Source organism: Hevea brasiliensis, chromosome 17, assembly GCF_030052815.1.
Source record: "Hevea brasiliensis isolate MT/VB/25A 57/8 chromosome 17, ASM3005281v1, whole genome shotgun sequence".
Taxonomy (NCBI): domain Eukaryota; kingdom Viridiplantae; phylum Streptophyta; class Magnoliopsida; order Malpighiales; family Euphorbiaceae; genus Hevea; species Hevea brasiliensis.
In genome coordinates this window covers 46,098,183-46,124,540 of record NC_079509.1, presented here as the reverse complement: position 1 = coordinate 46,124,540, position 26,358 = coordinate 46,098,183, and the positions used below count along the sequence as shown (strand labels likewise).

The following is a 26,358-nucleotide window of genomic DNA, read 5'->3' as shown; positions in this document are numbered from 1 at the left end:
ACAACATCACATGTCCATCCAGGGCCTATAAGAAATTAACCTAAGTCCAATTATCCAAACTTCAGCTTGGGTTTCTATACTCCTCTACAACCCAAAAATTCATTTCTAGCACTTCAAAAATTATAAAAATATTTCTGGAGGTCCTCAACCTCATTCTTGTATTCATTAAATTCATTTTACTTAATTTTATTAAACCAAAAATATTTTACAGATTTATCCATTAGCTTAAACTAGGCAAAAATTACACAACTTGAGTTAGAGACTATTTTGCAAATTCTACTACTTAGAACGAATTCAAAATGTCTGAAAATGCTGGAAATGATTTTAAAGATGACTACCTTCTAGGACAGCCCACCGGGCGGCTGGACCGACCCAAAATTCAATCTTGATTGCTAATGAGCAATCATCAATCTGATCGCACTAAAATGAAGCCCATAAATTATTAATAATTATTATATAACTATATTTAATTTACAGGCATCAAAAATTTCAAAAATCTCACCTAGCGATTTAGATAGTCCAATATTGCATTTTTCAAATGGTGTCCGATTAGAGTAGGATTGGTCCCGATTAGAGTAGGATTGGTCCCACTTCGAAGGTTTTGTCGCTTTGAGTTCAATTATGGTCTTGGATCATCGATTCGACTGTCAAATTGTAGAGAAATTGGCTACATAGCCGTTGCCATTTCTTTCTTTTCTCTCCCTTGTAGGAAAACTCCATGGAATCCATCGAGAGAGGTCAGAAAAGGAAGTTGGGCTTGTGGGGGGTTAGGCGCCACTTAGATCATCGACATTGGCCATCGGAATTGGCCTGAAAACGGCTTGGAAGTGCCTCCATATCGCACTCCTTTGATTGGTGAAACCAAACTTCCTGTCGCTACTTCTGTCCTCCTTCTAGCCAACATTTATGGTCTTCAGGTCGGCAGTGCTGGAGGGAGTGGGAGTCTCGCTGGCCATGGGGTTCAATCCTTGAACTTTTATTGCTTCTTCAATTAGGTCCAAAATTCTTTTCAATTAGGTCCAATTATACTTTAATTAATTCAAAACAAGTTTTAAAAAAAATACAACAACAATAATAATAATAATAATAAAATTCTTTTCTAAATTATTAACAACAAAGTAAAGTAATAATATTTCAAAATTATAAATTAAATATATTCAAAGAGTAAATTAAATTAAAATTAAAATAATATGGATGCTTCAAAAAAAATTATATTTGGAAAAATTCAGGGTATTACAGAATTTTTCTTAAAAGCATAAAACTCATAATTAAAAAAATGATTTTTTTTTTATTTCTTAATCAATTATTTTTCATAAAATTGATAATTTTTTTAAAAACTTCCACATATTTTTTTTAGAAAACATAAATATTTATTTTAATTAACTCTTATAAAATTTTATTTTAAATTAAGTACAAATTATGATTATAATATACTTCAATCATGACTTGTGAATAAAAGTAATGCTAATAGGATTTCTCATATATATGAAATTGCTTTTAGAATAAAATTCTAATAGGATTAAAATTAAAAATTTTACATATTTCATGTATTATAATAAAACAATAAATTTTAATAATTAATTAAAAATCAACCTTTATAATACTTTAGTTTCAATTCAAATTGGATATTTATGAATATTTTTTTCAAAACATAAAACTTACTTTTTTATATATATAAAAAGTGAATTTATGATTTTTTATTTAATTATCTTTTATAAAATTGATAAATTTTTCTTAACTTCCATGCGAATTTTTTAAAAAAAAAACATGAATTTTTTTTTGAATTAACTATTTCTTATAAAATTTTATTTTGAATTAAGTAGGAGTTAAATACAGGTAGGTTTAGAAATTTAATTTTATAATAATACTAAAATAATTTAAATAATAAAAATTATATAATTTGGAGAAACCCATTGTTCCTTTCGTTCCCACACTTATATATTATGTAGATTATAGAATAATTGTATTTTTTATTTTCACTTATTAATTTCTTATTTTAGTTAATTACTTCTTATAAAATTTTATATTTAATTGAAATTAAGTGTAAATAGGACTAAGAATTTTAGATTTATATGAACTCTAAAATTAAGAATTTTAAATTTATACAAACACTAAAATTAATTTAAATAATAAAAATATAATTATAAGTAATTTAAAAAATGAAAGACATTTTTAGCAAAGCAAATGTTCCCTCCCCCCACATTTATATATAGTATAGATATAGATAGTATAGATAGCTTATAGATTAATTATATTTTTTATTTTTCTCTTTTTAATTTCTTCTTTTAATTAATTACTTATTATAAAATTTTATATTTAATTGAAATTAAATATAAGTGAGACTAAGAATTATAAATTTACATGAACTTTAAAATTAAGGATTTTAAATTTTTACAATCATTAAAATTAATTTAAATAATAAAAATATAATTGCAATTAATTTGAAGAGTGAAAGACATTTTTGACAAAATCAATATTTTCCTCTTCCCATTTTTATATATAATATAGATTTACAATAAGATTAAATTTATAATTTATGTTAATGAATTTTTTTTTAATAAATAATATCTATATCTATATGTCTATATAATATATAAAATTTGAGAAGGCGGGATCATTGGGTTTGCCCAAATACTCATAGTAATTTAGTGTTATGACTATGAAAGATTAAATTTAATTGTTTATGTAATTTAGAATTAATTATATTAATAAAAAATTAAATTTAATTAAATATTAAAAACTAAAAATAATTTTAAAATAAGTAAAATTCACTTTATATTATTTATGACATCAAAAAATTAATAAAAATAATTAAATTATAAAAATATTTGAAAAATAAAAGATATTAAAAAAATTAAAAAAAGCATTCAAGCTAATAGCTAATTAAATAATTGAAAAAAAAAGGAAAAAGCTTATAATTAAAGGCCACGATTTTTAGTGATGGCATTTAACTAGTAGTAATATTATAACTATTAAAGGTATCATAGAGGAAATAATTATTAATTATAATAAGTAAAATAATATCTTTTAAAATATGTTTATGCTCATTAACTTAACATAGAAGAGTTTTAGTAGAAACTTTCTTTTAACAATTTTATATGTTGATTTTTTATATTTTAATATCTTAAATAGCATAAAGAGAATTTTATTTATTTTAAAATTAATTTTTATTAGCTAATAAAATTTGCGCACATGGTTGCCGCCAATCAATTAACGTTGCGCGAAATTTTATCATATATAAAATGATAAATTAATAAATAAGTGATAAATAAATAAAAAGTATTTATATTTTCAAGAAAAAATACTGTTCAAAAAAATATGAATAAAACTCATTAATATTATTTATTAATTTATAATTAATGTATCATTTCAAATTGACATGAAATAATTGATTTATTCTATTTTCTCCTTACGGATCCAACGGTATATCATGGCTTTGGTTCTCTCTTAGCTGTCTCCTATCAATCGATCGCTTAAAACCCAAAATTCTCTAATTTTAAAAAATTAAATAAAGAAAAAATAAATAAATTTACAGATAGAAAATAAAGAATAATGTTTTTTTTTACTATTTTTTCCTTGATTTTTAGGTTCCATTTAACTTTCATTTTTTGAAAATTGGGAAAATAAAGATCCCTATAAACGAAAAACCCAAAAGAGATTAAAAGGAAAAAAAAAAAAAGTTAATTTACAACTTTTCCGCGATTGTAGCCGTAATACGCGAGATACCACTTAACGAACTTCTTCAATCCAGTTTGCAAATCGGTTGTGGGTTTGTACCCGAGTTCTCTTCGGGGCAAGCTAATATTCGCATGAGTGAATGGTACGTCGCCGTTTCCTGGCATATCCACGATATTCCTCTTCGCTTTCATCTTCAAGTGCTTCTCCAATATACTTACCAGTGTCGGTACCGTAACCGGTGACGTATTCCCGAGATTGAAGATCCGATATTGTGCGGGTCCCCGCTTCTTGCCGCCAGACCCGGTACTCTTTCCCGCAGTATCCAAAGAACCCACGCAACCTTTTACTATGTCATCAATGAAGGTGAAATCTCGGGCCAAGTCCACCCCGTTTTTGCCCCGATATATCGGGATGGGTTTCCCCTGTAAAATATTTCTCGTGAACGAGAAATAAGCCATGTCGGGTCGTCCCCAAGGACCATACACGGTGAAAAATCTTAACCCAGTAACTGAGAGACCGTAAATGTGGTTGTAAGTGTGGGTGATTTCTTCACCTGCCTTTTTCGTAGCCGCGTAGAGACTCGCCGGTTGGTCCGTCCGATCAGATTCAGAGAAAGGAACCTTTTCGTTCAAGCCGTAAACGGAGCTTGACGAAGCCCAAACAATAGCCGGCTGAGGATTAGCCGATTTGCAAACCTCAAGAAGCGTGACCAATCCGGCTATATTGGAATGAACATACGAGTGAGGATTCTTCATGGCGTATCTGACTCCGGCTTGAGCCGCCAAGTGCATCACATGAGTGAAAGCCACCACATCAAACAACTTGGTTAAAAGCCGCGCGTCATTTACATCACCTTCGACGATATAGATGCCGCGTTTGTTAAGGAGAGATTTGCGGGCTCTCTTCAACGACGGATCATAATAGTTGTTAAAATTATCGAGTCCAATGACGCCATCTCCGCGTTTCTTGAGCGCTAAAGACACGTGGGTACCAACGAATCCAGCGGCTCCGGTGACGAGAACAGACATGCCGCCGGAGCGTTGGATCTGGGCAGAATTCCGGACTTGTTTCTCCCACTGTATACCGCCCCAAGAAGCGGAGAAGTACTTGCTACCGGAATCGATAAAGCTCTGGAAACTCAAGTAGGAAGCGGTCAAAGCAATCAAGAAAAGAGCCCACAAGAACATGGTGCTTGTAGAGGCAAAACAACGATGGAAATGACGACTCATAGTGTGTCCACGGTCGATCTTGAACTTGCCAGGAGTCGACGGGAATAGCTCCTCCTCCAATAAGGACATGTTCTTGATTCTGATACGTTGCTTCTCGTTTCTAAACCAGTAAAATTTTTCTTGTTTGGATTAGGTAAAAGAGAGTACAGATGCAGAGGAAATAATGGGCGATAATATTTTCAGCACCTGCCAATATGAAGACAGAAAGGGAGGGTTATATGTAGTGGTAACCCACAAAGACGAGACAAGGCGACGCGTTAACGCGTTTAACGACGGCCAGATTGGAGGACAGGAGGGAAGAACAGAGGAGAGAGCCATAAAATAAAAGATTATTATCAGTATTTGTGTTGGACTTCTAACGCTCTGTCGTTGGATAAGTGTCTTTTTTTTGTACTTTCCAAATTATAATACCTTATTAGATTTAAAAAAAATAAAAACAAATAGAGTTTACCGGTCAAAACTGTCGGTGGCTTGCCTTTCCTTTTTAACCTCCCTCTTTTCTTTTTCACCATTAAAATAAAAGTAAAAATGATAATTATTATTATAATTAATAATTATTCATTATAATTTATATGCAAAATAAATGTATTTTAACTGTTTTAAGGTGAAATTTATATAACAAACAAATAAAATGAAAACATTGTCTTGTTGAAAACATATATATATATATATAAATTTTTATTTAATAATAGTACCATGAGAAATTGTACCGTAAAGCAATTATTTTTATGAATATTTTAAATAAAATAATACATCAGTTATAAATGAATATATGAATAAGTAAATGGATGATTTATGACTACAACTATTAATTCAAATATATATTTATTGTAAACTCGTAAGTTTTAATTTCATTAGATACTTTAGTCATTTCATTTATTTTTGTTATTTAAATTTTTAATAAACAGCTTTTTAGTTACTAAAATTTGCTAGTCCACCTATTTTAAAAAAAAAATTATTAAAATATTTTTATAATTACTTACTTTTATAAGGATGTTTTAATTTTTTTAATAAATATTAAAAGTGAAATTGATGGAGGGAAGAGAATGTTTAATAAAATTAAAATTTAACATTTTAAAGAATTTTGGAAATTACAGAAATCAACTTCTTGATAATATAACAATATTTAAAGACTGAATTATTAAAGTTGCTCTTTATTTTTACCGCTCAATGAAACAAGCTGCTAAAAGACGCCAATTAATAAGACTTTTCTACAGATTTTTTTTTCGTATTTTTTTTTCCGGCACACAGGTTATATTATTTGAAAATGTAATTTTAAGAAACATTTTCTATGTTAAAAAAATTTATATTTTCTAATACTCAACTCATTTTTAATTGATATATATATTTTTTTCATTATTTGGAAAAGCGTGTTGCTCACTCTCAATTTTGCTTTGGCCAGGATGCTGTGGCCAGTTAATAAAAAACGATGTGGCCCACATAAGAAAAGTGTTTAGCGGCAGTGACAGTCTGGCAGATCATCAACACAAATACATATCTCTTTTTCTTCATCCGACGCGTTGTAGGTGGTCAATGTCGCATTTTTCTTCTGACCATTCTTATCTGTCTGTATTTGATTTTTTTTTTAAATTATTTATTATAATTAAAAAATAAGCAATATTTGTTAGTATATTAGCACTGCAATCAATATATTAATTGTATGTGTGATCATTTAATATATGTATGTACTTTATTTTAATAAAAAATTATTTTATTTTTAATATTTAATTTAATTATAATAAATATTAATTAATAAAGATAAAGTCTATGAAACTTATATGCATAACAATAAAAATTATAATATTGTTATAATTATGAGATTTCGATTACATTATAACATTATTTTAAAATGTTTCTAGTCAATGTTATATCGAGACTAGACATTGATATAACTGTTGAAACTAGTACATGTTGCATTTTTTCTTTTATGAAAGAAATCAATAGTTCTCATTAAGCTGAGGCATGTGAGATACCTAGAACTAACGTGTAAGTACTTGTGGTGACAAGTTCACTGAACTGACCCGCATGAGAATTCCATATAAAAGTTTACCTGTGTTTATGAAAAGACTCGCGTGACAGTCATGTAAATAATCCTTAGACTTGAGACATTAAGTTATCTTATATAGAAATTACTATATTTTGATACTGCTCACATGTCATTCTATATAAGAATAACGAATGCGGCAGCTGTTGGATATAGTATGAACTACGTGGAGATATTTAATTGTCAATATAGAATTCATCACCTTAGGTAATTAAGGAAAATATTTCAATTGTTCTTGGCCAGTATGGATTGTTAAATCCTTGCGCAAGGTAAAATAAGATTGAGATCTTATTTAATTACTCAATCATACTGTAAGGACAGAAATGATTTATACATAACAGATACATTCTATACATCAATGTATAAATCGATTATTGTAACACCCCAAAATTTTAAATTTTATTATTTTATAAGTATTATTGATATTTTAATTTTATTTAAATTTTAAGAAATTATTTGAGATTTTTCAGATTTTAAAAAAAAATCGGGTTTGATTTTCCGAAAATATAAACTTTGATGATTTTTAAAAATTTATTTAAAGACCACGTGGTAAAACTAAAAATATATTTGGAGTCTACAAATCTTTTTGAGTTTTCTAGAATTTTTTTGAAATTTTTGGACCTCATTTTCGGTCCCAAGGCAGAGTAAAAATTTAAAATTTTGTATCCTGAATCGAACCGGCCGAATCGAATCGGACCAGATCAGACCAGTCGAATCGGACCGGCCTTTTCTTTTTCTTCCTTCTTCTCCCTGCGCGCATTCCTGAAGTAGAAATTGACAAAGGTAAACCCGAACCTTGTTTTTTTATAATTTTCTAATGCTTAAATAAGATTAAAAATTTATAAAATATTCGTGATAGCTTAGAAAATTCTGATTCTTTTTGCAATAGCCTAGTAATATTGCTAAGGACCGCGGGGCAAAGTTTTAGAATTTTTAGAGCTTATTTGGGCAGTTTTTGCAAAAATGATCAATTATAAGGACTAAATTGAAATTTTACATATTGTGATGGATGACTGATTTGATGGGCCCAGGAGGGGTTGTGCGATGTGATTGAATTGTAGATATATGAGTTGCGAATATAGAAGTGTGTTTTGAGCCCTTTTGCAGGTTGGGTAGGTCCTAGGTATAGGGAAGACTCTGCCGGATTTTCGGCACGACTTAGGACGTATTTAGTCTTTTCTTGATTTTGTATTGAGTCAATTGTATTAAATAATTGTAATGTAATTATCAGGTGAGCCGGGACAGCCTTCTTCCTCCGCCCAGCCGCCACAGTGACCGTTGTCAAGTCTGTGAGTAAAATATTAATTTTAATTGTAATTTCGATATTATTATATGTTCAAGCATGCCCATGCATCACTTATATGCATATATCTATGTAGATAAACTCTAGGCATGATTTATGTTGCATTCATAACTGTGAAAGTGCCATGTATGTTGTTGTGGTAATTTGGAGCAATGTGCGTGCGTTAGCGTGCGTGTGATGTGGTGTGGACTATGGATAGGACGAGTAGACACGGCTTGAGATCTTCGCTGGGACCCGGTCCTTCGGGGTAGACACGGCTTGAGTTCTTCGCTGGGACCCCGATTTGGTTATTAAGTGGAAGTCCAAGCTGAGTTCTTCGCTGGCACAGGTTGGATTTAAGAGAGCTGTATAGGGGATCAGCTCCCATATATTATTATTGATATTACTGGGTGCGTGAGTGCTCCAAATTACCTTTTTGCTGTTATGATGTGAATTTGTTGCTGATATTGTATTTCACTCTACAGAATGCATTAGTTTTAGATAGTTATAGAGATTATGGTTAAATTTGATATTTTACTCTCTGAGTCGAACGCTCACTCCTGTTCAATATTTTTTCAGGCCACAGGAGGGTATTTTTGAGGTTAACCTGCTTTCTCCCTCGCAGGTCGATTATTAATGTTTGTATAAACTTGTTAAATCTTAGAATTTCTGCATGTGTTAGAAATGTTTATTTGATTTGGGTCTATAATATAAATTCTTATTTTGGACCTGTAAACTTATTATTTTATGCATGTTGATGGACTGGATGAGGGAACAGAGCTCCCATTTATTTTTATGTTGATATGAGTATGTGGAGGGTGAGCTGAGCTTCCCAATTGAGTATTTATTTTGTTTACAGGTCGGGTGAGTCAAAAACTCTCCATTGAAAGGTCCATTTTATGGCCGGACTCTGTCCGGTTGAATTCTTGAAATTGGGCCCAAATGGGCCTTAGAGTTGGGTTAAGGAATAGTTAGGCTTACTACGTGCCTCGAGGGCTTTATGCTGGCCTAGGTCCTAGTGCCGGTCCAGCCCATAGGTTGGGTCGTGACAAATGTGGTATCAGAGCTTAGGCTCTAGATTCATAGGGAAAAATTGTCTAAGTGTTGGGAAGAGTCTACTAGGAGTCACATGCAGAAAATAAGGTCCACATTCGTTTTGTATTGTCATCTTTGCTTCTAGTTTCTGCTTTATATATTGTGTGTAAACGTGAGTCTATAGAGCTATGTAATGTGCAGTTTTGAATTTTGTGGGCTAATGCTGCTGAATTTCAGGAAAATGCGTAGAAGCAGGAGAGCTACCACTGCACCAGAACCAGATGTGCCTGACGAGGTGTCAGCACAGGATGAGGCGCCTGCCCCGAGGAGGCGGGGTAGGAGGCCTAGAGCTGCTCAAGTAGAAGAGCACCGCCACGGTCGAGATCAGTCTTTTATGGCACAGGGTCCCATGGACCCCATGGCAGCTACTCTAGCTGGGTTGCAGAGAACCATCGATATGATGGCGTAGTATATGGTCCACCCTCCATAGCAGCAGCAGTCCACCGCACCAAGAGGGGAACCTTACAAACAGATAATCAATTTCAAGAAGTTGGTGCCTGGTACTTATGATGTGTCAGATGATGCATATCGGTTTTTGGATTCCTGCATACAGGCAGGAACAGAGCTGCAATTGACTGACAGAAGACTTATAGAGTGTATGCAGCATGTCATGGGGCCTATGCCTAGATAATGGATGAATGACTACATATTACCTTGGATGGAGGGTTTGTCGTGGACTCAGTTTGTGGAACTGTTCATCAACCGGTTTGTACCAGAAAGTTTCAGAGATCAAAAGCAGTGGGCCTTTGAGGCCTTAAGACAGAATGGCAGGTCTGTAGATGAATATGCTACAGAATTTCTAGAATTGAGCAGGTATGCCTTACTGCAGTAGCTACAGAAACTATGAAGGTGAAGAGGTTCTTAAAGGGGCTGGACAGGAGGTATGCAAATCTGGCCATAATGTCCGATTAGTATTTTGATGTGGTAATTGATCGAGCCAGACAGATAGAGATTAGCTATGCTGTGGATGATAGCGGAAGAGCAAAGAAAAACAGAGCAGAGGGTTCTTTAGGTGTTCCCCACATGGGTACTCCGGATAGTGGTGGCCAAACTAATTACAAAGGAAGAAGCAGGAATAAGAGGAGTGGTTTTAGATACAAATCCCGAGGGTTCAGACCAGGGTACGGATCCAGCAGTGGTCAGAGTTCGGGGTACAGCAGTTCTGAGTCTGGTTCAGGATCCTCCTTGGCACCTTGTGCACAGTGTGGAAGAGGACATTCAGGACCTTATATGATGGGTTTAGGAGTATGCTTCAGGTGTGGCCAACCAGGTCACTTTACTAGGGAATGCCCCGTGTTCAGTGAGCCACAGATGGGGTCACAGGGTTCTGTTGCAAATGTTCCTCGTCAGTTGTATTCGGGTGCTTCCAGCATGGCAGGCAGTCAGTTCAGTGGCTAATAGGGCAGAGGACAAGGGGGACGTGGATTTGGAGGCAGATCAGGAGGTAGAAGTCAGTATCAGGGTTCTGCCACTCAGGGTAGGGGTCAAGCTCGGGTTTTCACCCTGACCCACCAAGATGCTCAGGCTTCCAATGCAGTTGTGGCAGGTATTCTTCTAGTCTGTTCCTATGAGGCTCGTGTTTTGATAGATCCGGGTGCTACGCACTCATTTATCTCCCCTGTGTTTGCCATGAAATTGGGTAGAAACCCTACCACTTTAGAATACCCTTTATCTGTAGCTACCCCACTTAGTGACAACATAGATGTAGATATGGTTTTTCCGGGTAGCCCAGTAGTAGTGGATGGAAAGATCCTCCCAGCAGACTTGATTCCTCTACCAGTAATAGATTTTGATGTAATCTTGGGGATGGATTGGTTGGCAACTCATTATGCCACTTTAGACTGCAGGAACAAAAAGGTGCATTTCCACATACCTGGTGTGGAAGAGTTTAGCTTTGATGGTGACAGGAGCGTGGCTCCATATAATTTGGTGTCAGCAATTAGTGCTAGAAAAATGTTGAGGTGTGGATGTCAAGGGTATTTGGCATTGGTAAGAGATACATCTGTAGAAGGTGTCAACATGGAAAATGTTCCTGTTGTCAGAGAATTTATGGATGTCTTCCCTGAGGAGCTTCCAGGGTTGCCACCAGAAAGGGAAATAGAGTTCTGTATTGATGTTGTTCAAGGTATAAATCCCATATCCATGCCACCTTACAGGATGGCACCAGCAGAATTGAAAGAGCTAAAGGAGCAACTACAGGAGCTTTTGGACAAGGGTTTTATACGTCCGAGCACTTCACCTTGGGGCGCTCCTGTTCTATTCGTGAGAAAGAAAGATGGGTCATTGAGGTTGTGTATTGACTACAGACAGCTGAACAAGGTGACTGTGAAGAACAAGTATCCACTTCCTCGGATCGATGATTTGTTTGATCAGCTCCAAGGGACTGGATTCTTTTCCAAGATAGACCTGCGATCAGGCTACCATCAGTTGAGAATCAGGAATGAGGACGTGTCCAAAACGGCATTCAGGATAAGATATGGTCATTATGAGTTCTTGGTGATGTCTTTTGGACTCACTAATGCACCAGCAGCCTTCATGGACTTGATGAATAGGGTGTTCAAGCCGTTTTTGGACCGTTTTGTCATCGTATTCATAGATGACATTTTGGTATACTCTCGGACCGAGGAGGAACAGTGTGGCACTTGAGGATGGTGTTGCAGACTTTGAGGGAGCACCAGCTGTATGCCAAATTCTCAAAATGTGAATTTTGGCTAGAAAGCATCTCATTCTTGGGACACGTGGTTTCTAGTGAAGGTATTCAAGTGGATCCCAAAAAAATTGAAGCTATAACTGATTGGCTTAGGCCTACAACAGTCACTGAGGTGCAAAGTTTTCTGGGTCTAGCTGGCTACTATAGGCGTTTTGTGCAAGATTTTTCCAGGATAGCGGCTCCCCTAACTAAGTTAACCCGGAAGAATGTTCCATTCATTTGGACAAATGACTGTGAGGAGAGTTTCCAGAAGCTTAAGGAGTGTCTAACCACTGCCCCTGTGCTAACACTACCTATGAGCGGTGAAGGATACACCGTGTACTGTGACGCCTCCAGAATTGGCCTAGGGTGTGTTTTGATGCAGAATGGAAAGTAGTGGCTTATGCTTCAAGGCAGCTGAAGAGGCATGAGCAGAACTATCCCACCCATGATTTGGAAATGGCGGCTGTAGTCTTTGCACTAAAAATCTGGAGACACTACCTGTATGGTGAAGTGTGCGAGATATACACCGACCACAAGAGTTTGAAGTACATCTTCCAACAGAGGGATTTAAACTTGAGACAGAGGAGATGGATGGAGCTTCTGAAAGACTATGATTGCACTATCCAGTACCACCCTGGGAAGGCCAATGTAGTAGCAGATGCTTTGAGCAGAAAATCTTCTGGCAGTTTGGCGCACATTTCAGCAGAGAAAAGATCATTGATTCAGGAAATACATGAGTTGATGGATCAAGGTTTAATCCTAGATCTTTCAGATGAGGGGGTATTATTGGCTCATTTTTCAGTGAGGCCAGACTTGCGAGACAGAGTTAGAGTTTCCCAGCATAGAGACCAACAATTGATGAAGATCATAGAAAGAGTACAGCAAGGTGAAGATGGTGAGTTTGGATTTGCCAATGATGGCGCCCTAGTGCAAGGTTCTAGGATTTGTGTGCCCAATGAGGATAATCTCAGAGATGAAATCATGCGAGAGGCACACTATACACTGTACAATGTCCACCCAGGCTCCACCAAGATGTACCATGATGTGAAAGATAGCTATTAGTGGAATGGCATGAAGAGAGACATAACAGACTTTGTGTCCAAGTGCTTGACTTGTCAGAAGGTGAAGTTTGAACACCAGAGACCGTAAGGGAAGCTGCAAGAGCTCCCTATCCTAGAATGGAAGTGAGAAATGATTACTATGGATTTTGTGACTGGGTTGCCTCGTACCACGCGAGGATATGATTCGATATAGGTAATTGTAGACTGCCTAACCAAATCAGCTCACTTCTTGCCTATGAAGACTACATATTCTGTTGCACAATAGGCCCGACTCTATATTCGAGAAATCGTCAGATTGCATGGAGTTCCGGCTTTCATAATATCTGACAGAGGGCCCCAGTTCACTTCTCGATTTTGGAGAAAGTTACAGGAGGCACTTGGCACACAGTTGAACTTTAGTACTGCTTTCCACCCTCAGACAGACGGACAGTCCGAAAGGACAATTCAAACACTGAAAGACATGCTTCGCATGTTGGATTTTGGAGGTCAATGGGATGATCAGCTAGCTTTGGTGGAGTTTGCCTACAACAACAGTTACCATTCCAGCATAGGGATGGCACCCTATGAGGCACTATATGGAAGAAAGTGTAGGCCTCCTCTGTGTTGGACGGAAATGGGAGAAGCGAAGTTGCATGATGTAGACCTAGTGCAGTACACTTTAGAGGTAGTTCCTTTAATCAGGGAACGATTAAAAACAGCTTTCAGTAAGCAGAAGAGTTATGCAGACCCCAGACGGAGGGATGTGGAGTTTACAGTAGGCGACTATGTATTCCTGAAGGTTTCTCCGATGAAGGGAGTGATGAGATTTGGAAAGAAGGGCAAGTTGGCACCTCGGTATATTGGACCTTTTAAGGTTACTAATAGAGTTGGAGCAGTTGCCTACCGGTTGGAGCTACCACCCAACCTTTCTCACGTTCATCCCGTATTTCACATCTCCATGCTCAGGAAATACATCCCAGATCCTTCCCATGTACTACAGCAGGATGTAATAGAGCTAAAAGAAAACTTGACATTTGAGGAGCAACCTGTAGCCATAGTGGACTACCAAGTGAGACAGCTAAGATCAAAACAGATCCCTATGGTTAAGATTTTGTGGAGGAGCCAATCGGTAGAAGAGTGCACCTGGGAGTCAGAACGGGACATGCGTAGCAAGTACCCTTATCTGTTCAATGTGTAATCATGTACTTTATTCTGCCTTGTGTAACATTTGAGGACGAATTTTCTGTAAGGGGGGAAGAATGTAACACCCCAAAATTTTAAATTTTATTATTTTATGAGTATTATTGATATTTTAATTTTATTTAAATTTTAAGAAATTATTTGAGAATTTTCGGATTTTAAAAAAAAATCGGGTTCGATTTTCTGAAAATATAAACTTTGATGATTTTTAAAAATTTATTTAAAGATCACGTGGCAAAACTAAAAATATATTTGGAGTCTACAAATTTTTCCTAGTTTTCTAGAATTTTTTTGGAATTTTTGGACCTCATTTTCAGTCTCAAGGCAGAGTAAAAATTCAAAATTTGTATCCTAAATCGAACCGACCGAATCGAACCAGATCGGATCGGACCGGTCGAATCGGACCGGCCTTTTTTTTTCTTCCTTTTTCTCCTCGCGCGCGTCCCGACCCTCCTCTCTTCCTCTCCCATTTTCTCTCTCCTCCCTCCTCTCCTTGCCGCGCCGCCACCTCCCCTGCCACCCTAGCTCGCCGGCGCCCATCCCTAGCCGTCCCAGCCCACCGGCTGCCTCCTGGAACGCCGAAAAACGGCACCCGAAGCGACGCGACGCGCAAGCGTGCCGCTTCGTCTTCCCGGCTGAAATTCGGCCGATCCAGCCACCAATCGGACCGGGTCTTGTGTCTAAATCCATCTACTCGTCGAGAGCTTTCCATAGACACCAAGAATACCGAAATCCATCGAGCGGTTTGTCCAATTTTTGCCCGGGAAGTTTTAGCCCATTTTGACTTTTGAGCTAAATTTCTCGCAAACTGTGAATCCCACGAGAAAACCGAGAGTACCAGAGCGCTCCACTCGTCAAGAGCTTCGCGGCGACATGAATTTCGAATTTTTGCGACATCGTTTTTCGGTGAGTCCCACGGAACTTCGCAGTGTTTTTCCGAGCATTAAATGAGCTTAGAAAATTCCGTAAAATTTATGTACTAACCCCCGTGTTGTGTGCTTCGTGTAAGTATCCTCAATTCGCGGAATTCGCGGTTAATAAGTGCATGAATTTCGGCCAGACAGGACACTCTGGAAAAGTCTCCGAATTGGATCAAGGTTTTGGCTACCCCATCATTGTCAGACATCCCGAGTGCGTTCCCGAAGTCAGAATCGGCAAAGGTAAACCCGAACCTTGTTTTTTCCTAATTTTCTAGTGCATAAATAGGATTAAAAATTTATAAAATATTCGTGGTAGCTCAGAAAATTCTGATTCTTCTTGCAATAGCCTAGTAATATTGCTAAGGACAGCGGGGCAAAGTTTTAGAATTTTTAGAGCTTATTTGGGCAGTTTTTGCAAAAATGATCAATTATAAGGACTAAATTGAAATTTTACATATTGTGATGGATGACTGATTTGATGGGCCCAGGAGGGGCTATGCGATGTGATTGAATTGTAGATATATGAGTTGCGAATATAGAAGTGTGTTTTGAGCCCTTTTGCAGGTTGGGTAGGTCCTAGGTATAGGAGAGACTCTGCCGGATTTTCGGCACGACTTAGGGCGTATTTGGTCTTTTCTTGATTTGTATTGAGTCAATTGTATTAAATAATTGTAATGTAATTATTAGGTGAGCCGGGACTGTCACACCCTACCCCTCTGTAAGGCATGAAATGATCCCGTAGTATACCTAATGAATTATCAACTCCGTCTACTGATAACCCATTAAATACACTACAAGGGATTTTAAAAACTTTTCTTACTTCTTTCACAGTGGTGAGCACTATTTACAGGTGTTAAAAACTTTTGTGAACTGAAGTGATAGAACTAACACATTTGACTTATTTGGAATTTCTGTAAAAATTTTGGCAGAGTGCCATCTGTATTTTGGATAAAACAGTTCTTCAGAAAACCTGTAAAAAAGCACTTCAATATTTTTCTAAATCTCAACTCCAACAAAATTCAACAAAATATTTTTCTCAACTCAATCCACAATAATTTTTCAGTATTTTCAAAGGATGAGATAAAAGAAATATAATACAAATTTTACAAGTCAAAATAACTCATAATTCACTTTACAACTTCAATGTACAATTTTAATTTACAACTGCTCAAATAATTTACATACATATTATTACATGCATACATCAGACCTATGTACATGGGTATACCTATAATATACCGAGCTGGTCCAAAGTGTCTTCAAAGAAACTTACTCACTGCTCTATGCTCTTCTTACCTGCGACAGCATACAAAGCTATCGCTGAGTGGTGAACTCAGTGGTGCACAACTATAATTTAAAACATAGTACAATATACATTGACAAAATTTACAGTAAATAATTTGGAAATCTGAATACTCATCAAATTCCAAAACTCAAAATATTCATTGCCAATAATGTAAATCATTTGTATAAATGACTTTGATCACAAAATTCAATTTATCAAATCATGACTAACCATTTAAGTAATTCCAACAAAATCAATTATACATAAACCATAATTGAAATCACAATTCTTTACCATTCAAAAGTCATTCTGTATCTCAAAATCATTATGTATCTCAAAAATTAATCCTTATCTCAAAAACATGTTGTATCTCAAAAACCACACTGTAGCTCAAAAACCATGCTGTATCTCACAAATCATTCTTTATCTCAAAAGCCATTCTTTATCTCAAAAATCATTATGTATCTCAAAAATCAATCTTTATCTCAAAACCATGTTGTATCTCAAAAACCATGCTGTAGCTCAAAAACCATGCTGTATCTCACAAATCATTCTTTATCTCAAAAGCCATTCTTTATCTCACTAACTATGCAAGACTAATCCGAAAGGGCCATCTTCGGGGTGATTCTAACTCCCTATGGTCGGGGAGGTCGAATCAGATTCTAACTCCCTATGGTCGGGGAGGTCGAATCATCGTGCACAGTACCATCACAATAATGAATCTTCCGCAAGGGCCATAACGATAAAATAAACTTAGATCTAACCTCAAATCAGAGGAAAATCTAAGCCTGTGCATGTACCATGGTAATCAAAACACAACTAACTCCATTGTCTTCTCAACAAATGAGAGAGACGGGTAATAACCTAGTCAAGCATCTATAGTGAGATATAAAACAATATCACAATCCTTTTAGTGAGCATAAATCATAATATAATTCGATTCAAAGTCAATTCCAATATCCAATAATTTTTATGCTCATCACAATTCAAATCATAAATTTGCATTTTTCCATGAAAATTACCATCACAATTCAAAATATGTTCTATCATGATTTTCCAAAACATAATTTATTCAATCCATAACAATGCTTAATACTTGTGAAAATACCATTTCACAAAGCTAAATTCATACATACTATAACAATTTCAATAATCATTGAATTAAATCAAATGCTTGTTAAACATAATACATAAGAAAAATATGTTATTTAATCATATGAAATATTCATAACAAAATTAGTTAAAAACTAGTTGTGCACAAACCTCTGATAACTGTCTCCTGGTCTGGACTCAGTGTTTCCTTCCCTTTTCCTGAGTCTTTGCTAACTGAGAAACACAATTAGAAGTGTTTCAGTACTAAATTAAACTGTCTCTATCGATAATGTTTGACAAATAATTCACTGAAAGCTATTATTTGCTTAATCACCTAACATACCGACCCTCGATGCGTTCTAGGTAAATTAGGTTTTAACGTTACTAATATGTCACATTCGATAGGGTTTTAGGGTTGGTACGTTTTACCAAACTCATTTCCTTGTTTAGTGCATTTTAATGCAACTTGCTGGATTCCGAGATACTAGTTTGACCTAGCCGGACGACCTAGTTCCCTCGATTTTCGGGTTTCGGTTAAAACTACAAACTTGTAAATCTATGTCTTATGGAACGCGGGGCAAAAGTTTAGGTCAATCCGAGTTATGTAGACCAAGTTATGGTCATTTTACTATTACTGGTCAAATGGCATCAAATTAGGTCATTTTTAGGTCAATTTGGTCAACTTTGGTTCGGCCAGTTTTTGGACCCGAACTTGTGCAAGCTGTTTGACTTGCTTATGGTCATTTCTGGGCTTTGGTGTCTTCATAAGACTTGTAGGTATGGGTCTTAACTATTCATGGTTAAAATTTCAGGTCAATTGGACCTGTTTTGGGTGAGTTATGGCCTAAACACTAACTGCTGCCCAATTGGTCAGTTTTCAGGTTTCACTTGCACTTAATCCGAATTGGTCATTTTTCATGCCACCTTGCAAGCAGAATTTTGGTATGCTTTCTTAATGAAAGTTGGCACATTTTGTGCCTAGTTTCACCTCCAATTGGTCTCATACCAATTGAAGTTACACATTTAAAGTTATAGGCTAAAATGCATACTGCCCTTAATTACCTTGCTTAAACATACATCAATGACACATTTACCTTACTATATGTCCACTTCCCTTACCAATTCTGTTTTGGTACATTACCAAAACCATATACCACTTCACTTTAAAGTCACTTTGGGCAGATTACACACATCCTCAATACACCAAATAAACTCAATTTACAAAGTCTAAGTACAATCACATATACACCTAAACATTACTCATTCTTACATACACTTTACACAACCAATCTATATACATATCCATCAATCCTCAATGTCAATATTCTGCCAATACCTTCATGAACTCATACATTTATCAAAGTGTCCCAAGGCTGCCGAAATGTTCTACAATGCCAAAGTGTCCCACAATTCGTCAATCTCCAATTTAAGTGCACAATCACCACATTTTCATGGAAATAACTTACTAGGATATTAAATCCCTCTACTCAACATGAATTTACATCAAATATATGTAATAATAAATCATTAAATACATAACTCCATGGCTGTCCAAAATGGACATATCAATAACTCCTCAAACTTGAAAATTTTCTTCACAAATCCAACACCCATAACATGTACACAAAGTTTAACAAAGCAATATTCAAAAATGTAAACTTACCTATGGTTAGAACTTGCTAAACCTTGATTAAACTTCTTAATTTTGATATCAAGCTCTTCCTTATGATGTGTAGACAATCTTTAATGAAGAGCCCTAAATGATTGGAAGTGAAATGAGGAGGTTAGGTGAGCGTGAGAGAAAACGGCAATGGAGGTTTCATTTCCTTCAATTCGGCAAGGTTAAGGGAAATAGAGAAGATGAACATTTCAGCTTGTATAATGGAATTACAGCTGCCCCATTATGTTTTTATTTTATTCATTAGTGGCCCACTCACACCAATTAATCATATTATAAGTTTAATTTCCCTTTATCCCACATTAAACCCTTAATTCTTGTTATTTACTTTAGGTACCACCAAATTAATTTTTCATTTTATTTTCTAAGTGTAATATTATTTATTTTTAATGAAATTTTAGGTCAAAAGACGATTCGGGATGTCAAATGACCATAATGCCCCTGTTCGGGATGCATTCCCGATTTTTCAGTAACATCGGGTTTTGTCTGTTTTTCGATTTCTCACTTTTCTTTGTACTAATTATTTAATTTTTCTTTGATCTTTCTAATGATTTTTATTCTTCAATAAGGGTCTATTTAAGTCCTAAAAATGTTTTCCAGGGTTCCCCGCAGTCCAGGGCTAGTCAACGGTCCACGCCGTGACTTCCCGGTGCGATCACCCATCGCTAGGGTTCTCGGCTCGCTTAACTTGGTTATATTTCTTTGCTATTATTTTTCCTTTGTTTTTCTTGTGTTTTCTTTTCTTGTATTTCATTATTTTATGTCTCCTCACTCATATCGAAGTGTAGTTCTAGGCATCCTAGCTGTCCGGATAACACTGGTCACCGGAACAGTAGAACGCACTACCGAACTTAGGGGTGTTACAGGGACAGCCTTCTTCCTCCGTCCAGCCGCCCCAGTGACCGTTGTCAAGTCTGTGAGTAAAATATTAATTTTAATTGTAATTTCGATATTATTATATGTTCAAGCATGCCCATGCATCACTTATATGCATATATCTATGTAGATAAACTCTAGGCACGATTTATGTTGCATTCATAACTGTGAATGTGCCATGTATGTTGTTGTGGTAATTTGGAGCAGTGTGCGTGCGTGTGATGTGGTGTGGACTATGGATAGGACGGGTAGACACGGCTTGAGATCTTCGCTGGGACCCGGTCCTTCGGGGTAGACACGGCTTGAGTTCTTCGCTGGGACCCCGATTTGGTTATTAAGTGAAAGTCCGAGCTGAGTTCTTCGCTGGCACAGGTTGGATTTAAGAGAGCTGTATAGATGATCAGCTCCCATATATTATTATTGATATTACTGGGTGCGTGAGTGCTCCAAATTACCTTTTTGCTGTTATGATGTGAATTTGTTGCTGATGATGCATTTCACTCTACAGGATGCATTAGTTTTAGATAGTTATAGAGATTATGGTTAAAATTGATATTTTACTCTCTGAGTCGAATGCTCACTCCTGTTCAATATTTTTCCAGGTCACAGGAGGGTATTTTTGAGGTTAACCTGCTTTCTCCATCGCAGGTCGATTATTAATGTTTGTATAAACTTGTTAAATCTTAGAATTTCTACATGTGTTAGAAATGTTTATTTGATTTGGGTCTGTAATATAAATTCTTATTTTGGACCTGTAAACTTATTATTTTATGCATGTTGATGGACTGGATGAGGAAGCAGAGCTCCCATTTATTTTTATGTTGATATGAGTATGTGGAGGGTGAGCTGAGCTCCCGAATTGAGTATTTATTTTGTTTACAGGTCGGGTGAGTCAAAAACTCCCCGTTGAAAGGTTCATTTTATGGCCGGACTCTGTCCGGTTGAATTCTTGAAATTGGGCCCAAATGGGCATTAGAGTTGGGTTAAGGAATAGTTAGGCTTACTACGGGCCTCGGGAGCTTTAGGCTGGCCCAGGTCCTAGTGCCGGTTCGGCCCATAGGTTGGGTCGTGACAATTATAATGAAGGGATATTAATTACACTGACAGACGGATTACAGAAATGTTAGTCAAATCACTTTGATAAATTCTAATATTTGGGTGGTCGTTACACATTGCTAGATGTCAATAATTATCTACAAATATAATTAATCAATTGTGAATTAATAATAAAAAATTAAAGTATTAATTTTATTTAATTATATTTGTGGCCAACATATTAGGAACCTAATGGGTCACACACATAAAGAATGTAAGTGAGGAATTAAATTGGATTATTAAGTTGGACTTGATAAAAATAATTCTAGAGACTTAAGGACTGAAGCATAACTTTTATTTATACTGCTTAATGTCCTAATAATTAAGTATAGAATTAATTTAAAGTTTCTAGAATTATAGAAATTAATTATGTGAATTATAATTCCTATAAGGGGTCAATTTATAATTAATAAATTTAAAAGATTAAATATATAATTATAAAAAATTGTTCCCTATAAATAGAGAAGCTTGTCTTCCATTCTTGATGGTGTAAGAAAAAGAAAAAGATCTAGCATTCAAAAACTCTCAATATTCTCTAAGAGTGTCTTGGAAAATTTTCTCATAATCAGTCTGTATGGATACCATCAGAAGCCGAACATCTGGACGACTGGTGATTTGTTATAACTCGGCCCGGTTGTTAGAAAATTCCACAAGTTGTTTGAGGTAATTTGTTAAATAATAAAATTTTAATTATCACAATTTCATACTTAATTAAAGTTGATCTTGTTTAATTGATAATTAATGCTTCTTAACAGTGGTATCAGAGCTATTTTAATTAATTGTGGAATGATTTATTGTCGTTGGTGTTAATTTGAGAATTAATTCATGTGTTGGTATATTTTGTTCCTCTGGAATTTCCTTTTGGTCCGTCTTGATTCCAGAATGGTTCTGGAAAGCTTTGAGACATTAATTTTGAGTTTTGTTTCTGAAGATTTTAGATCTGAAAACTGAAGTTCAACGGACTGAAACCTACGTTGTTTTTCCCATTTTTCTTTTCTTTTCATGAAATTTTTTTTATCTTTGAAAAGAAATGATGTAATGGGTCACCGAAATATGTAAACCATCAGATGGGTATATCGGACCTTGAGGAACATTGATGGCTACTGCTACTTGTTCTTCGTGTGCGTGTGGCCAGTGATGTTAACCTCAAATAGTTGAGGATCTCTAAACCAGTGTCGTTTTGCTTGACTGAACGACATTTAAAGATGGCTGGTGTTACACGATAAGATCGTGTAAGGATCTTGGACGCACCAGCTCACCTTCTTGCAACGCCGTCACAAATGACGAGCTGCTGTCTCGCCGGAGACGCGCTGATGGCTCTCCATCTGCTGGCCGGCATCCTCATTCATGGTGCCATTGTAGCTTCTATAAGTAGCTGCTGTTTCAACTGTGAGCTGTCGATTTTTGAAAAACCAAACTGCACGAGGAAGGAGAAAGTGGCAGTCTACTGCCCCTCTTTTTCGTGATATTTACAGTTTGCCATTGTGTAATGCTACCCTTAATTTTGCTTATAATTGCAAAACTGCCACTACTGTTTATTTACAGAAATGCCACCGGTCATGTGGCTGTAAATAAGTTCTTATTTTGGCAGAATTTACAATTATGCCATTATAAATTCCTTATTCCAGTTTTGCCCTTAAACTTCCTATTGACTAAAATTGAGAATTACATAATATTATTTTATTAAAAATTAATTCTAATCTTAGTTTTCAAATAAATAAAATTGTGATTTTATTTTCGTTCAATTGGAAGATAAATTAAAATTGTTTGATTTTATATTAATTTAGAAAATTAGTTTCTAAAATTAATTTGGGGCTTTTGAAATAAAGGAATTTATTGAATTAAATTGTTTAATTCAATATCAATTTTGGAAAATGTGTTTTCTAAAATTGTTTTCCAAAATTGATGCAAATTATGGGGCATCTAAAATTATTTTAGATTTTAATTATCTAATTAGATTAGATATTGAATTAAATTGTTTAACTCACACATATATAATATTAGAAAATTGTTTCTAAATTATATATGGCATTGGGTAGCATAAAATTTAATTTAATTGTTTTGTTAAACTAATAGGTATTTAATTGTGATTAAATTACTTATTAATTAAATGAAATTGTTTCCAAGACAATTAAATAGGATTATTTAGTCGAAGGAACATTATACATATTTTTGATTTAATATTTCTAATTGTTAGAAATATTATTTTAATTATACATGAAACCAACAACAACAATACGGATGCTTAAATTTATTTATGCATTTTAATTTGATTATAATGCATGATGGATGGTTATAGACTAAAGACCAATGTGATTGCTCTTTATATAGTTGAATGCCTGTATATTCATAAATAGAGACTGTGTTCCCTGCCTTCTCTTATATTCTGTGTTTTAAATTCTTTTCTCATCTTACTCCTCTCGAATGTAACTCGAGGTTTCTATTTCTAAAATATGTAAACGTTATATAGTTTTAGAAAAAGTAGATAGGAAAATTATTTGTAAGTGTAAGCAGAAAGAGGAGCTGATGAATATACTTTAAGGAGTTGCTGAGAAGACTTATGAAGTCCTACATTGCTACTACCTAGGTTTTTGACCCTATAATTCTCTCAAATGGCTCGAGAGAATTATTTAGTAAAGTCCATAATCATCCAATTAGAAAGGCATGCTAGGGGTGTATGTTATATATATATGATGTATGATATTGCTAGCATGTTAACTAATGAGACCTAAAAATTGGCATAGACCTAAAATTCGTCATTCAAATATTAAGTACATGTTATGAACATAATGCATTCCATTGTTATAGCATAAACCTGAGTTCTATATTAAAGTTAACTTGTTGAGCACACTCAAGGTTGCTTTTCTCTCGAACATGTTTATGGCTATGAAATATTGGATATTTCTGAACAATGGGTTTTACTTAACTGATTTACATGATTTGGATGAGCACACTCATGATCATGTAGAATCAGATGCATAGTTAGGAGAAACATAAAATTATGTTTAGACAAATAGTTGTCACCTAATTGATCTAGGAGTCACATAGAGATGTGATTGATAAATAGTTATCTACCTAATTTAATTTTATTTTGATTTGTTGAGCACACTCAAGGTCAAATAAAATTAAATGGGGTCGTAGCCCACTAAGGAAATTAATGCATTAAATTTCTCGAATTAATGGTGAGGGCTATTAATTTGAGAAAAATAGTGGAAGACCAAATGGATATTAAAGACCTTTATTAATTTGGTTTATAAAATTATATACATGAAATTAATACAATTTCATCTTTGCATTTGTAGATCACTAATATCACCATGAGTAACAACCATTCCCTACGTAGCATACTGGATGCTATTAAGTTGACTAGACCAAATTTCTTGGACGGGTACAAAAACTTGAGAATTGTTCTCAAACAAGAAAAGAGGCTATATGTCCTTGAACATGCCAAACCCAGTATTCCTCCTGTTGATGCTCCTGAAGAGGTACTGACTGAGTACATTCATCATATAGATGATGATGAGCAAGCCACATGTGTGATGTTGGCTAGCATGTCTCCTGAACTTCAAAGGCACCATGAGAATATGGATTCTTGAACTATCATTTTGCATCTCAAGGAGTTATTTGATTCAAAATGTAGGAATGAGAGGTATGAGGTATCAAGGGAATTGTTTCGCTGTAAGATGACAGAAGGATCTTTAGTAAATGTTCATGTTCTGAAGATGATTGGCTATATTGAAAAATTAGGCCAATTGGGTTTTGTCATGGATCAGGAGTTAAGTATTGACTTGGTCTTATAGTCTTTGCCTCCTAGCTTCTCACAGTTCATAATGAACTTTAACATGAATCAGTTAGAAACTACATTTCCTGGACTGTTGGGTATGCTAACTACTGCCGAAGGGGAACTTAAGAAGAACAAGTCCCCTGTTCTTATGGTTCAATCTTCTAAGACCAAATCGAAAAGGTCTAAGAAGAAGAACAATGAGAAGAAAGGGACTTTCCCTAAAGCACTTAAGCCTACTGGGGGCATTAAAAAGGACAAAGGTACCTGCCATCACTATGGCAAATAAGGTCACTGGAGGAGGAACTGTGCTGAATATCTTGCTACATTAAAGGAGAAGAAGCTTAATGAAGCTTCTTCTTCAGGTATGCTTATGATTGAGATAAATTTATCTATGTCAAATTCTTATTCTTGGGTATTAGATACCGGATGTGGATCTCACATTTGTAATAATAAGCAGGAACTAAGAAGACCTAGACCTTTATAGAAAGGTGAAATGGACCTACAGGTTGGAAATGGAGCAAGGGTTGCTGCTTTAGCTGTAGGAACATGTATTTTGTCTCTGCCTACGGACCTTTTGCTTGAACTTGATAACTGTTATTTTGTTCCAATACTAACTAGAAATATCATATCTATATCTTGCCTAGTACTGAATGTAACACCCCTACATGCATAGTCCTGTGCAAATCACTGTTCTGATGACCGGTGTCGGTCCGGATAATTAAGAGGATTAGAATCATATTTAAGTCACCTAGAAAAGCTCTGAATAAAAATTAATAGTGATTACCAGAAGGTAAAGTATAAATAAGAAAAACAGAACATAAAAGGTTAAATGAGCCGGGGGTCACAGCGATGGGTGACCGCACTGAGAAATGACTGCGAGATCAGTTAAAACCCTAATTTTGTATGGGGCATTGTGACACCGCAGTCCTAGAAAAAATTACGAAGCTAGAGAAAATGTGAAAATCACAGAAAAATGTAGAGAACCTGATCAAATAATTAGATCAGGGTTCTAGAAGAAATACTAAATTATTGGCAAACCGAATCAGACCGGCGAGGGGCAAATTGATCAATTCACCCCTAGAGGTGACTCATGGCCTAACTGTCTAAGAAAATCTGAGAAATTAAAATTTTGAAGTATAGATTCAAATTAAAGAATTATGGAAAAAGAAAGGAAAAAGAAAAGAAAAGAAAATTTGAATTATGACATCACCCAAAATGACCTAAGCAATGACCTCATAATTAATTTTCATTTAATTAAATTTTAACTAAGTCAATTGAGGGGATAAAAACAAAATAATTAAAAATCAATTTTTTATTTCTTCTTCCTCATGTAGCCAGCATCACTCCCTCTCCCAATTCTCTCACTAC

At 35.3% G+C, this 26,358-nt stretch overlaps 1 protein-coding gene and 1 pseudogene across 1 annotated transcript; one reads left to right on the top strand and one right to left on the bottom strand.

Annotated features, from left to right (window-relative positions):
* Positions 1-3,543: 3,543 nt before the first annotated feature.
* LOC110655634 (UDP-glucuronate 4-epimerase 1) lies at positions 3,544-5,249 on the bottom strand. Its single transcript, XM_021812030.2, has one exon. It carries the CDS (start codon positions 4,974-4,976, stop codon positions 3,681-3,683), a length of 1,296 nt encoding a protein of 431 aa, XP_021667722.2. The 5' UTR covers positions 4,977-5,249; the 3' UTR covers positions 3,544-3,680.
* Positions 5,250-10,795: 5,546 nt separating this feature from the next.
* On the top strand, positions 10,796-25,276 carry LOC131175286 (uncharacterized; annotated as a pseudogene).
* Positions 25,277-26,358: the final 1,082 nt, after the last annotated feature.

Bases quoted from the DNA above. Each gene is read 5' to 3' on its own strand.
- LOC110655634 (XM_021812030.2), bottom strand. From the start codon at position 4,976: ATGTCCTTATTGGAGGAGGAGCTATTCCCGTCGACTCCTGGCAAGTTC.